The sequence below is a fragment of the Bos grunniens genome, chromosome 26 (genome assembly GCF_055505025.1).
Source record: "Bos grunniens cultivar Pamir isolate PY7600 chromosome 26, Bosgru_T2T1.0, whole genome shotgun sequence".
Classification (NCBI taxonomy): domain Eukaryota; kingdom Metazoa; phylum Chordata; class Mammalia; order Artiodactyla; family Bovidae; genus Bos; species Bos grunniens.
Genome location: NC_141190.1, coordinates 34,359,487 through 34,372,977, shown reverse-complemented (window position 1 = coordinate 34,372,977; position 13,491 = coordinate 34,359,487). Strand labels below are relative to the sequence as shown.

At 38.2% G+C, this 13,491-nt stretch overlaps 1 protein-coding gene across 7 annotated transcripts in view; it reads left to right on the top strand.

Annotated features, from left to right (window-relative positions):
* The window catches only part of CCDC186 (coiled-coil domain containing 186), a 47,730-nt gene that overhangs the window by 26,361 nt on the left and 7,878 nt on the right, over window positions 1–13,491 (top strand). For all 7 annotated transcript variants that reach the window (XM_086377733.1, XM_086377732.1, XM_086377731.1 and 4 more), the window contains 7 exons: window positions 4,703–4,807; window positions 5,286–5,384; window positions 5,549–5,635; window positions 6,498–6,640; window positions 9,369–9,624; window positions 10,266–10,455; window positions 11,594–11,674. In XM_086377733.1, coding sequence (XP_086233859.1) covers window positions 4,703–4,807; window positions 5,286–5,384; window positions 5,549–5,635; window positions 6,498–6,640; window positions 9,369–9,624; window positions 10,266–10,455; window positions 11,594–11,674 — 961 coding nt within the window. The remainder of the gene's footprint in view (window positions 1–4,702; window positions 4,808–5,285; window positions 5,385–5,548; window positions 5,636–6,497; window positions 6,641–9,368; window positions 9,625–10,265; window positions 10,456–11,593; window positions 11,675–13,491) is intronic.

The window sequence follows — 13,491 nt, the reverse complement described above, 5'->3', positions numbered from 1 at the left end:
AGTATACAGCCTTGACGTACTCCTTTTCCTATTTGGAACCAGTCTGTTGTTCCATATCCAGTTCTAACTATTGCTTCCTGACCTGTATATAGGTTTCTCAAGAAGAAGGTCAGGTGGTTTGGTATTCCCATCTCTTTCAGAATTTTCCACAGTTCATTGTGATCCACACAGTCAAAGGCTTTGGCATAGTCAATAAAGCAGAAATAGATGTTTTTCTGGAACTCTCTTGCTTTTTTTGGTGATCCAGCGGATGTTGGCAATTTGATCTCTGGTTCCTCTGCCTTTTCTAAAACCAGCTTGAGCATCTGGAAGTTCACAGTTCACTATTGCTGAAGCCTGGCTTGAAGAATTTTGAGCATTACCTTACTAGCGTGTGAGATGAGTGCAAATGTATGGTAGTTTGAGCATTCTTTGGCATTTCCTTTCTTCGGGACTGAAATGAAAACTAACCTTTTCCAGTCCTGTGGCCGCTGCTGAGTTTTCCGAATTATGAAAAGCTACTTTCTTGCATGATTTATATGTTAAATTAGATGGGATTTTTTAACTTTGGCTTTTTAAAATGTATTGATAATGATTTGGCTGCACTAGGTTTTAGTTGTGGCATTTGAAATCTGGCTCCCTGGCCAGGGATCAAACCTGGGCCCACTGCACTGGGGGTGTGCAGTCTTAGCCACTGGACCACCAGGGAAGTCCCTGTTATCTCTTTAAATAATTCAAGTTTGTAGAAATGTTAGTTGCAAGGAGATGGACACGACTGAGCAACTTAGCACACATGCAGGAACTGTTAACCTTTGGATATTTGTATATAATATTATCAGAGAAAACTGTAGGGATAGGTGTCTATGTTCAGTTCAGTTCAGTCACTCAGTCATGTCTGACTGCTTGAGACCTCACAGACTGCAGCACACCAGGCCTCCCTTTCCATCACCAACTACCAGAGCCTACCTAAACTCATGTCCATTGAGTTGGTGATGCCATCCAACCATCTCATCCTCTGTCATCCCCTTCTCCTCCCACCTTCAATCTTTCCCAGCATCAGGGTCTTTTCAAATGAGTCAGTTCTTCACATCAGGTGGCCAAAGTATTGGAGTTTCAGCTTCAGCATCAGTCCTTCCAGTGAATATTCAGGAGTGATTTCCTAGTACGGTGACAATATACAGCCTTGACATACTCCTTTCCGTATTTGGAACCAGTCTGTTGTTCCATGTCCAGTTCTAACTTTTGCTTCCTGACCTGCGTACAGGTATCTTTAGGGGCAGGTCAGGTGATCTGGTATTCCTATCTCTTTCAGAATTTTCCACAGTTTATTGTGATCCACACAGTCAAAGGCTTTAGCATAGTCAATAAAGCAGAAATAGATGTTTTTCTGGAATTCTCCTGCTTTTTCGATGATTCAGTTGGATGTTGGCAATTTAATCTCTGGTTCCTCTGCCTCTTCTAAATACAGCTTGAACATCTGGAAGTTCATGGTTCACATTCTGTTTTAGCCTGACTTGAAGAATTTTGAGCATTACTTTACTAGTGTGTGAGATGAGTGCAATTGTGTGGTAGTTTGAGCATTCTTTGGCATTGCCTTTCTTAGGAATTTAAATGAAAACTGACCTTTTCCAGTCCTGTGACCACTGCTGAGTTTTCCAAATCTGCTGGCATATTGAGTGCAGCACTTTCATAGCATCATTTTTTAGGATTTGAAATAGCTCAACTGGAATTCCATCACCTCCATTAGCTTCGTTCATAGTGATGTTTCCTAAGGCTCACTTGACTTCACACTCCAGGATGTCTGGCTCTAGGTGAGTGATCACACCATCATGGTTATCTGGGTCAATAAGATCTTTTTTATAGAGCTTCTCCATCTTTGGCTGCAAAGAATATAATCAATCTGATTTCGGTATTGACCATCTGGTGATGTCCATGTATAGAGTCTTCTCTTGTGTTATTGGCAGAGGGTGTTTGTTATGACCAGTGCGTTCTCTTGGCAAAACTCTCATTAGCCTTTGCCCTGCTTCATGCTATACTCCAAGGCCAAATTTGCCTGTTACTCCAGGTATGTCTTGACTTCCTACTTTTGCATTCCAGTCCCCTATTATGAAAAGGACATCTTTCTTGGGTGTTGGTTCTAGAAGATCTTGTAGGTCTTCATAGAACCGTTCAACTTCAGCTTCTTCAGCATTACTGGTTGGGGCATAGACTTGAATCACTGTGATATTGAATGGTTTGCCTTGGAAACGAACAGAAATCATTCTGTCGTTTTTGAGATTGCATTCAAGTACTGCATTTCAGACTCTTTTGTTGACCATGAGGGCTACTCCATTTCTTTTAAGGGATTCTTGCCCACAGTAGTAAATACAATGGTCATCTGAGTTAAATTCGCCCATTCCAGTCCATTTTAGTTCTCTGATGCCTAAAATGTTGATGTTCACTCTTGCCATCTCCTGTTTGACCACTTTCAATTTGCCTTGATTCATGGACCTAACATTCCAGGTTCCTGTGCAATATTGCTCTTTTTAGCATCAGACTTTACTTCTATCACTAATCACATCCATAACTGGGTGGTGTTTTTGCTTTGTCTCCATCTCTTCATTCTTTCTGGAGTTATTTCTCCACTGATCTCCAGTAACATATGGGGCACCTACCGACCTGGGGGGTTCATCTTTCAGTGTCCTATCTTTTTGCCTTTTCATACTGTTCATGGGGTTCTCAAGGCAAGAATACTGAAGTGGTTTGCCATTACCTTCTCCCGTGGACCACGTTTTGTCAGGACTCACCACCATGACCTGTCCGTCTTGGGTGTCTGTGTTGACAATGGTCAAAGGTTAGAGAATGGTGGGATTCTGAGCTAATTGCTGATCCGCAAATGAGTGTTAGGCAACTGCTGATATATGGGCAGTGGAAGAACTGCCAGAAGGAATAGGAGCAAGAATCCTTAGGGTTCACACTGGGATGGCTACACACCGTTTAAAATTGTATTTGACGTACTGGAATGTCTCAGCTGCTACGTTCTGAATGAATGGAGTGAGTGCCTCTGTGTGTCAAGCTCTGCTTTAGTTATTGATGATATAGAAGTGGGGGGGCTACAGATAAAGTTCCTTTATCTCTCCCTCCTCTTGTTGAGCTAATATTCTCATATTTTAAAAAACAGTATTTGAAAAAGCCTTCAAATGTTTATATTTTAAAAGTCACTGTTTTAATATAAGCCAAATTATTATTAAAAGACCTGCAACTGAAAGTATGTCACTAGACACTTAATTGTGTAGTAAATTTATCAAAAAACAAAGTGACATATAGGAAGTGGTATCTGAAGTGTAGATGGAATTTATATCAAGAGATGAAGGGAAAGGCATTCCAAGTGGAGGAACAAGATAAGGAGAAAAGGGAGATTTGGTGTTTGGGAAAACCAGCCTGACTAGAACAGAAGATTCATGTTAAGTATTCCTTCATTAATTTGGTATTTATTACATGAACAGTTCATATGTGAATACTGAGCTAGCTGTAAGCCAGAACTGTCTTCTCAGTAGGGAAGCATGTAATGAGCTACAGTAGAAAGTACCATTTGTTCCAGTGTCGGCGTTCCCTGGATTCTATCTGTGGGAAGGCAGAATAGCAGCTTCTGTCCCTTCCTAAAGGGAACCTGCCAGGAGAAGATGATACCTAAATTTTCATTAGAAATCCACGTGGTACCCCAATTATGGCACTGTACGGGTACTCTGGTGGAGAACGTTGAAGTTGAAGGGTAGGGCTGTACTTGGACAATCACTACAGGAAGTCCAGCAAGGTAAGAAAAGAGAGAAGGGAAGAAGCGGGTGGGGGAAAGAAATATACTGCCTTATAGACAGAGGAAGGCTATTGAAAGAGTCAGGAGTGGATCAGAACTGGAATAGGTAAGTCAGGAATAAGAAATTAGAAAAAGCAGCTGGATCTGATGAGAAAGTCTTCCATGCAAACCATCCGAATGGCTATTTTAATAGAGTGGTGAGGAAGAGAAACCAAATTGCAGCATGAATCTGTAAAAAAAAAAGTTCTGAATAGGTACCTTGGCCATAAAACAAAGAATCGTCTTTTATGTGGGTCTACAAAGAACTGCTTAAACATTTTGCATTTTTGTCTTTTCAAGTTAGTAACTTCTACTGATTTGCTGAAAACTATCAAATTTGACTTTATTCAATGACTTGATCAATCAGCTGTGCAGGCCACATTAGTTTTTTGTCAGAAGTGCAAAGTATTGTTACTGGAATAGTTTCTGACTCCAGTGGCAGTGCTGAGACAAGAACTTTCTCTACTCTCTGGCCATGGTTCTCACCAGTCATCACATCACCATGCCAGCCTTGTTGCTGTCTGTAAATTTAAAAAAAAAAAACCGTTCCTCCAGCATAGGGAAAATCCAGTTCCCTCCTGTGGGTTTCTTCTTGCGTGTCCCCTTTACTTTAACACAGAACACTTCACTGCTGACTCCTTTGGTTACCAGTGTGTGGAGGCTTTTCCCTTAGCAGTTGTGTGTGACACCAGCCGAGTGACCTACAGTTGAACTCACTTTGATATTGTCTATCCAGAGAGAGTGTCAGTCCCACAAAACCTCCCCAGCCTGCCACTTCAGACGCCAGGCCTGGGCCCAGGCTATGAGGGGTTTCAGGAGCTCTGTCAGGAATTGGGGGCAGAGACCAATATCTATTTTCTGTCATCTCACACTATCTTTTTGTCAATGCAGGAAACCAAAGATAAACTCAAAGAAACAACAACAAAATTAACTCAAGCAAAGGAAGAAGCAGATCAGATTAGGAAAAATTGTCAAGATATGATAAAAACATATCAGGTATGCTAAAGTTTTGAATAGATTTATTTATAACAAGTTATAACAAGTTTTAGCAAATATTAATACTCTTGTTTCATAAATTTTTGTATCTGTAGTATTTGAAGTGTGGAGTAGATTTTCTAGGGCAGCTAAATTAAATGCAGGCTATTTCCTATGTTAAAATACTTGCAGCTTAAATAGAAATCTTATTAGAAAAGTTTTTGGACAAATAAAAACACTGTAAAACTTTAGAAGAAAGATGAGTACAAGGAAATGTATAACTTAGAAAAAAAAAAGCCCACTCTGTATAATATGCATATTAAATACTCTCTTCTGTTGTGCAAAATTGATATATTTAAAATATTTAATGCAGTCATCAATTTTAGATGCATGAGCTGTGTATTTTATGATTAGTAAACTTAATTGCAAAAGCCGTCTTCACATTTCAAAGCATAAAACTTTAAAACTTGCCATACTTTTGTCATTTCTTTTCCCTTAGGAGTCAGAAGAAATTAAATCAAATGAGCTTGATGCCAAGCTTAGAGTCACAAAAGGAGAACTTGAAAAACAAATGCAAGAAAAATCTGACCAGCTAGAAGTGAGTAGCTCTGTATTTGTATACCTTAGATGGTGTAATATTGAAGGAGAGAAACAAGTGCTTATTGCCATCTACTTTTAAGGTCTTTTAGAAGGAGCAGGCAATAAATGTTAGATCTGGTTTAGCATATAATGATTTGTGGTTTCTTTTGAACTTTTAAAAAGATGCATCATGCCAAAATAAAGGAACTAGAAGATCTGAAGAGGACATTTAAGGAGGGCATGGATGAGCTCAGGACACTGAGAACAAAGGTAATTCAGTCTGTAGTCATGACCCTAGAGGACGGGTAAACAGCTTTCATTTAGTCCTCATTCTGATGTTTAAATGTTGGGGGAAGGATATTTATATAGAAATAATCTAAAATCAAGAAGTAGCGTGTCAATTCCCTAGCAACAAAATTGACTCTTAGATAAATAAAAATGTCTTCCATTTCAGTCCCTTTAAAGTGTTTGCCAAACATTCCTGTCTCACAGCACATTTGCTCTATCTGTAACTTGTCCTTGGACCTCTGATCTAAAGGCAGTCTTACTAGCAAATTAATTGGGAAGATACATGGGCTTTAGAACTATGTCAGAAAATAATAGAAAGACTGTACATTTCTCTTGAATATATTTCATAGTCTTGTATACAGGTTTAATTTTTAACAGTCTCCCAAGTCTTTTCCAGTGTTTATGGTCCTTATAAGAATAGTATCCCTTTTAATATGTGTCAAATATGCTATCATTGTGTATGTTTCATTTACTTAGAAATAAGCTTTTAGGTAACCGTCTTGAATTTATGATCACTTAATTTTTAAAGTGTCTTTCATGTGCCCTTCTATTTTTTCTTTATGCCAGTACTTTGAGGTAGGTAAGGGAAGATATATCCTCTTCAGATGAGAAAATGGAGGTGCAGCAAAAATGAAGTGGCATGCTAAAACTGCCATGACTAAATCATGAGAAATCTGAGACTGAAACACAGGAGTATTAACTTCTCGCTGTATTTTCTTCATGTTAATTAATACTGCTTCACAATTCAGCTCAGGTTATTAAAATATAACCACTATCTGAAATAGCTAATAAGGAACAAGAAAATACTGTTTTGTAGTTTAACTTGCTTATGATTATTTGATAGGTAAAATGTCTAGAAGATGAACGATTGAGGACAGAAGATGAATTATCAAAATATAAAGAGATTATTAATCGCCAAAAAGCTGAAATTCAGAATTTGTTGGACAAAGTGAAAATTGCAGATCAGATACAGGAGCAGCATCAAAGGTATAAAATGAGCGACTTCTGTTTGTGCTAATCAACAGGCTTTTTGATTCTATCTAAGTTGGTGTTTTTAAATGCAGTCATTGCATTAAATAAGAATAATCTTATATTTTACTAGGCAAAAAAATTTTTAATTCCTATCTTCATTTGAACTGTTTTGGATTATTTTTGAGGTTCCCAACACGCTTCTAAAAATCAAAGTTTATATTCTTATGTAAACATTGGCAGTAATTATTTATAAGACAGAATGGATTGTGGGGTTTTTTTTTAAATCCATTCCTTAGCTTTCAAATTCTGTTACTTATACACAGTAGTGTTTCTTCTAAAAGGTAGATTTGTATCTCTGTCTATATCTTTGCATGTATGTAGCTTGCAATCAGGAGGTAACATTATTCCTTGGCTTCTTATAACACCAGTTAGCTGAGTTCTGCTTAGGACTTTACCTGACAAAGCCTGGATTCAGACTGGATCCAAATATCTTCTTTGTTATACCCTACCAACACCCAGGCTGCTGAGTGTTGCTGAAGAGATCTTCACCATCATCCAGATGCTGCTGCTATAAATTCATGGTTAGCAACCTCAGCTGGGACTACTGCTGCACCCGCAGTCCTACCGTATGTCCTTAGAGTCTTCTCCCCCATCTTCTTAGCGTCTGTTCCAAACCATACTGCTTTCACAGTAATCTCCTCTCTCTCCTTGCCCTTTACTCTTGGCAGAAAAAAGGGGGCTGTCAGGTGACACCTCTCAGCCTCTTGCCGTCAGTCCTGTGAGCTTGCCTGCGTCTGCAGTCGTTTTTCTTTTCCTTCTGTTTTTGTGCAAGAAATGTTCCTATTTCTGAATCGAATTGTGGTCTCTACTTCTACTGTGGATCCCACGCTCTTCTGCCTTCTCAGGGTCTTCCTCGATTATTCCTTCTTTTTCCTTTATCTCTTACCTCCCTCTTTTCACTGTCTCCCTCTTTTCTTCTGTCTACATTTAAATGTTGCTCCATCTTAAAAACTTCAGAAATCCTGTGATCGCCCTTCTCCTTTTCTTCACAACCACATCTTTATAGAATCATCTGTAGCCCTCCTCCCATTTGTGTGCATCCTTTGCTCTTCTATTTCTCTCCATTTTCTTCAAGCTTCCCCAACGTACTGTTACAAACTGCTAATACATCCTTAAATAGAGTAGATACTTCCCAGATTAAGCCATGCTTGAGTTCTCAGTATGGACACACTCAGCCCCTTACCTTTCTTGACATGCTCCATTCCTTTGGCTGAAACCAGATGAATTTCGTTGTGCTCTCCTGGTGTTCCTCCCTAACTTTCTAGCCAGTCTTTTTTTGTCTCCTTGGTAGCCCTCTCTTTCTGTCATTAAGCTGTCTTTTATTCTTATTTTATTATACCCTTGGGCGATCCTAACTCTTCCTGTAATGTATTGCAGAACCTTCAAGTTATTATCTTTAACCCCTTTTGCTGAGCTCTAGACATGCAAATATCAAAGACACCTCAAACTTTTTAACATGTCCCAAACTGGTTCATCTGTCTTGCCTGCAAATACATTTCTCTGATGTTGCTGAGATGAGTGATGAGTGTGACATCCAAACGATTTTCCAATCCAGAAACCTGGGGATTACCCTTGGCTCTTCTATCCTTTCCCTCAGACGTCACCAGTCACAAAATATTTCTGATGCTAACTCATTAGTATCTTTCAAGTCCATTTACTTTTTACATCCCCATTGCTACTACCATCATCTAAGCCATTATCAGCTCTCATCTAGAAAACTGCCACGGCTTCTAAACTGTTGCTATTGTTGTTGTTTGCTTACTTCCCTTTTAGTCAGTTTACTACAGTGTAGTTAACATGATCTTTTTTAAAAAGGAAGTCTCAGACCTTTCAGTGATTCCCATTGCCTCAAGAATTGCCTAGTGAGTTCAGATGCCTTAACATGGCTTGGATGATCATTAGTAACATCACTTCTCCTCCTGTGCGTTCTCCTTTTTCATTCTGTATTTTAGCAGTAGTTGGTTAACAGACGTGGATTAATTGTCTCCTAGGTGTGGAGCCCTGTGTAAGTGCTAGGATATAGGACAGTCTTTATCCTCATCAGTATTGAATATCTGTCTGTTAGTATCAACAAGACGTCATTCTCTCGTTCCCTCCCCAGCTTTGCACATACTGTTTCCTCTACCTGGAATGTGTTGTCTTCTCCCACTCACTCCTGCTTCTGCTCTTACTCAGGAATTTGCACTCTGGCCCGCAGGGCATTCCAGTGCACTGCCTTTTTTTGTAGAGAAACTCTTTTTGGGTGCACAGCCACTGTCACCCCTTATGTGCTGTGTGGCTGCTCTCACACGACCGTGGCTCCGTTAGAACAGCTGCAGCAAAGGCCACATGCCCCAGGAACAGGATGTTGTTTCCTGTCTGGGTCTTTTATAGGAAAAGCTTGCTAACCCTTTAAGTATTACTTTAATCACTTACACTCTGTGCTTTCATCATCAAAAATGTTTTTTCACAGTGCTTGATTAAAAGCTCTTTGAAACCAGGAGTTAGATCAGTCTTGCTTATTATAGCTCTTAGTGAGCTCTTAGTTCCTAGCATATATTAGGTGTTCGTAGTGATCCAAATAAATATTTGAATGAATGAATAAAAGTACCTTTATAAAGCATTTCAATCAATGAAAATTCTCAAACCCTTAATGTCCTTTAATAGTTAATTTTTTTTCTGAAATATAAACTTTGTTTTTTAGAGGTAAACAAGAAATTGAAAATTTGAAGGAAGAAGTGGAAAGTCTTAATTCTTTGATTAATGACCTACAAAAAGACATCGAAGGCAGTAGGAAAAGAGAATCTGAGCTACTACTGTTTACAGAAAAGCTCACTAGTAAGAATGCACAGCTTCAATCTGAATCCAATTCTTTGCAGTCACAGTTTGATAAACTTTCCTGTAGTGAAAGTCAGTTACAAAGCCAATGTGAACACATGAAACAGACAAATATGAATTTGGTAAGTATTAGTGTACATTTAACTTTTAAGGCAACACAGCAAGAAGCACAAATTAAATTTCCCTAAAGATGTAAACCTAATGGTGGATGATTAAGCTCTTTTTGGTGGGATAAGCACAGACTTTCTGATAATTTCCGACGCTTTGAGAAATGTCAGTTTTTCCTTTCAACTTATGTGTTTTTTAATAAAATTTCTCCCTAACATTGTTATGAAGAAGTATTTCACTTTTGAAAGTAAGAAAACCAGGATTTTTGTCATTCCTAACTGGAATTACCATGTATTTCTTAATAGGACTTTAAATTTCTGTATTTTTATAGCTTAAAAATGGTTTAATATTTCCAAGTTGTGAGGGGGTCTTAAGTTACTCTTAAAAATAATTTAAGACTTTAGTCCAAAACTACAGAGACCTATATCACATGTTGTTTTGCTTGTGTGAGGTGGCAGATGCATTAATATATCACTTCTCCCCTTCTGCCCCCACCCCACTTTACTGCATAAGAAATTTGAGGAACACAATAAACAACCTGGTAAGGAGTGATGATAGAAGAATTTACTACCAAAGGGCTTGTATTTTTAAGGTTTTAAACTCTGGGCAGTAATTAAAACATATCAAAAATCGGTATTTTTATTTTAATATTTAGGAAAGTAGATTGTTAAAAGAAGAAGAACTGCGAAAAGAGGAAGTCCAGGCTCTGCAAGCTGAACTCACTTGTAGACAAACTGAAGTTAAAGCATTGAGTACCCAGGTTGAAGAATTAAAAGATGAATTAGTGACTCAAAGACGTAAACATGCCTCTAGTGTCAAGGATCTTACCAAACAACTTCAGCAAGGTATACAGTTCTTCTGCACTTAGAACTTAAATGTTCTTGTTTCTTTTTGTTGAAGGATTTATAGAAAAAATATATTTTACATTAGTTTCTCCCACATTGAGTAGAGCTGTAGGTTCTTTTTAATGTTCATAAACCAAATGACTAACTTTGTTTCATAAATAGTTTAAAGCATGTTCTATGCTAAAATACATTTGTTCACAGGATCACAGAATAGAAGAATGGGGAAAGTGCCTTCCAGGACAGCAATGTCTAGACTTTGTTAATCACATGTTACTATCAATGAAAAGCATTTAAGTATTCGTTCTCCAATTTGTAAATTGTATACATGTATTACTCTATTTTATGCACATTAGAAAAACATGAAAAATATAAATTTAAGAAGATCAAATTAAGTAGAGTGCTAGTATTTTCTGCCTACACTTGTCTATGAATTGTTATGTACAGCATCTAGGGTACCTGCACCCACCTTGATGACCTCTAACTTAGAGATTGTTGAATCCTAACCCTAAATTTTAGGGGAAACTGAGATCCAGGAAAGTTATAAATTTCCAGAACACAATGATTGACAGCTAGAACTGGAACTCAAATTTCTGTCATTTAAAAATGTATACAGTTATGGAGTCTGCTATGTGATTGGATATGCACATGAATAAGAGATAGTCTGACGTCCTGTTCTCTACTACTCCCCACTGTTTTATTTGTATTAAAATAGGGTCACATAAAGTAAAATGGTAAAAGAGACTTAGCATTTACTTAATAGAAATATATTCAGATACTTGCCAGAAGAATTTAGTTTTCATAGATGTAATTGAAGGGAAATTTGGGGGGATTTTCTGGTACTGTGGAGTTCTTTTAAATCTTTCAGGACTCCAGAAGTTAGGTTCTGTGTACCTAAGTGATGTCAGTATTGGTTGTTATCATAATATTATTTCCATGTACTTTGTATTTGACCTGTGCGTTTCTAGATGTCATTTTATGTGAATGACCCTACAGACCTCCTGCTGAAAGTATGTATTCAAGAAATTTCTTTTGCCGCTTATGCCATTTTGGCCTAAGTGACTTTAGCAGTTAAAATCAGAGATAGTGGGGGCAGATGGTCATGATTGTTGTCACAAGTAATCCATTTCTTTTCCTGCAGCACGAAGAAAGTTAGATCAGGTTGAGAATGGAAGCTGTGATAAAGAAGTCAGCAGCATGGGAAGTCGTTCTAGTTCATCAGGTAAAAACTAATGCTTTTATAGTTGTTTTTCAGTGATTAGTTATCAAAAGAAATAGCATTTTTTGTTTTACAAGGTATCGATATGTTTTTCTTTAATTTTGAATTATAAAAAGCAGTGGTTATATACAATTACTTTGTAAAAGATACTTCCAGTTAAAACATTTAAGTTGTAATCATTACGCAGGATTCTAAGTGTGTCGTGGGGTTCTGTACCACGTCTCCTTACCTCCTTTTCCTTACCTGCTTTTTCATTCTGTGCAACATTTCTTCTTCCATTTTTCAGTTCGGATTTGTAGCCATCTCTATGAAGGATATGGCATAGCATGTGTTCCGTTTTCTTTTTAATTTTATATTGCTTTTAACACCTGAGACCTAATGGGGTGGGGTCATCATCATATTTCAGATAATATATATATGTATGTATTTCTGAATCTTTTTGCTTTTTCATGGTAAATATGCCTCTTGTTGAGTCGCTTAGTCGTGTTCAACTCTATTTGCAACCCCATGGACTGCAGCCCCTCCAGGCTCCTCTGTCTGTGGAATTCTCGAGGCAAGAATACTAGAGTGGGTTGCCATTTCTTTCTCCAAAAATGCCCCTAGTTTAAAACAAAAATTAATAGTCTATAAATTTGATTGATAGCATTGTGAGAATGATAATTAGCAAAATGTCAGCATATTTATCATATTTGGAATGCTAGGAACCATGCTGAATGCTTTAAACATATCTACTCACAGAATAGTCATGTGAGGTAAGTGTTGTAATTCCCATTTTATAAATGAGGAAACTTAAAATTCAGGGTGGTTCCATCAGTTCAGTTCAGTCACTCAGTCGTGTCCAACTCTTTGTGACCCCATGGACTGCAGCACGCCAGGCCTCCCTTTCCATCACCAACTCCTGGAATTTACTCAAACTTGTCCATTGAGTCGGTGATGCCATCCAACCATCTCATCCTCTGTCATCCCCTTCTCCTCCTGCCGTCAATCTTTCCCAGCATCAGGATCTTTTCAGATGAGTCAGCTCTTTGCATCAGGTGGCCAAAGTATTGAAGTTCCAGCTTCAGCATCAGTCCTTCCAATGAATATTCAGGACTGATTTCCTTTAGGATGAACTGGTTGACTTCAGCCATGAAATTAAAAGACATTTGCTCCTTGGAAGAAAAGTTAATGACCAGCTTAGACAGTGTATTAAAAAGCAGAGACATTACTTTGCCAACAAAGGTCTATCTAGTCAAAGCTATGGTTTTTCCAGTAGTCATGTATGAATGTGAGAGTTAGACCATAAAGAAAGCTGAGCTCCAAAGAGTTGATACTTTTGAACTGTGGTGTTGGAGAAGACTCTTGAGAGTCCCTTGGACTGCAAGGAGGTCCAGCCAGTCTGTCCTAAAGGAAATCAGTCTTGACTTTCCCCAGATCCACAGTGACAGAACTCAGACTCTAGAGGCTGCATGCCACAACATTTTCACTGCCTCCCAGGAGTTGCACAGTAGGGGAAAAACATCATCAACTCTTATAATAGTGGAAAAATTGTATAGTAGAAAGAACATGGGTTTGAGATTACACATAGGTATTTAGATCCCAGCTCTACCATTTACTAGTATAAGAGTTGGGAATACCAGACCACCTGACCTACCTCTTGAGAAATCTGTATGCAGGTCAGGAAGCAACAGTTAGAACTGGACATGGAACAACAAACTGGTTCCAGATAGGAAAAGGAGTACATCAAGGCTGCATATTGTCACCCTGCTTATTTAACTTATATGCATAGTACATCATGAGAAACGCTGGACTGGAAGAAACACAAGCTGGAATCAAAATTG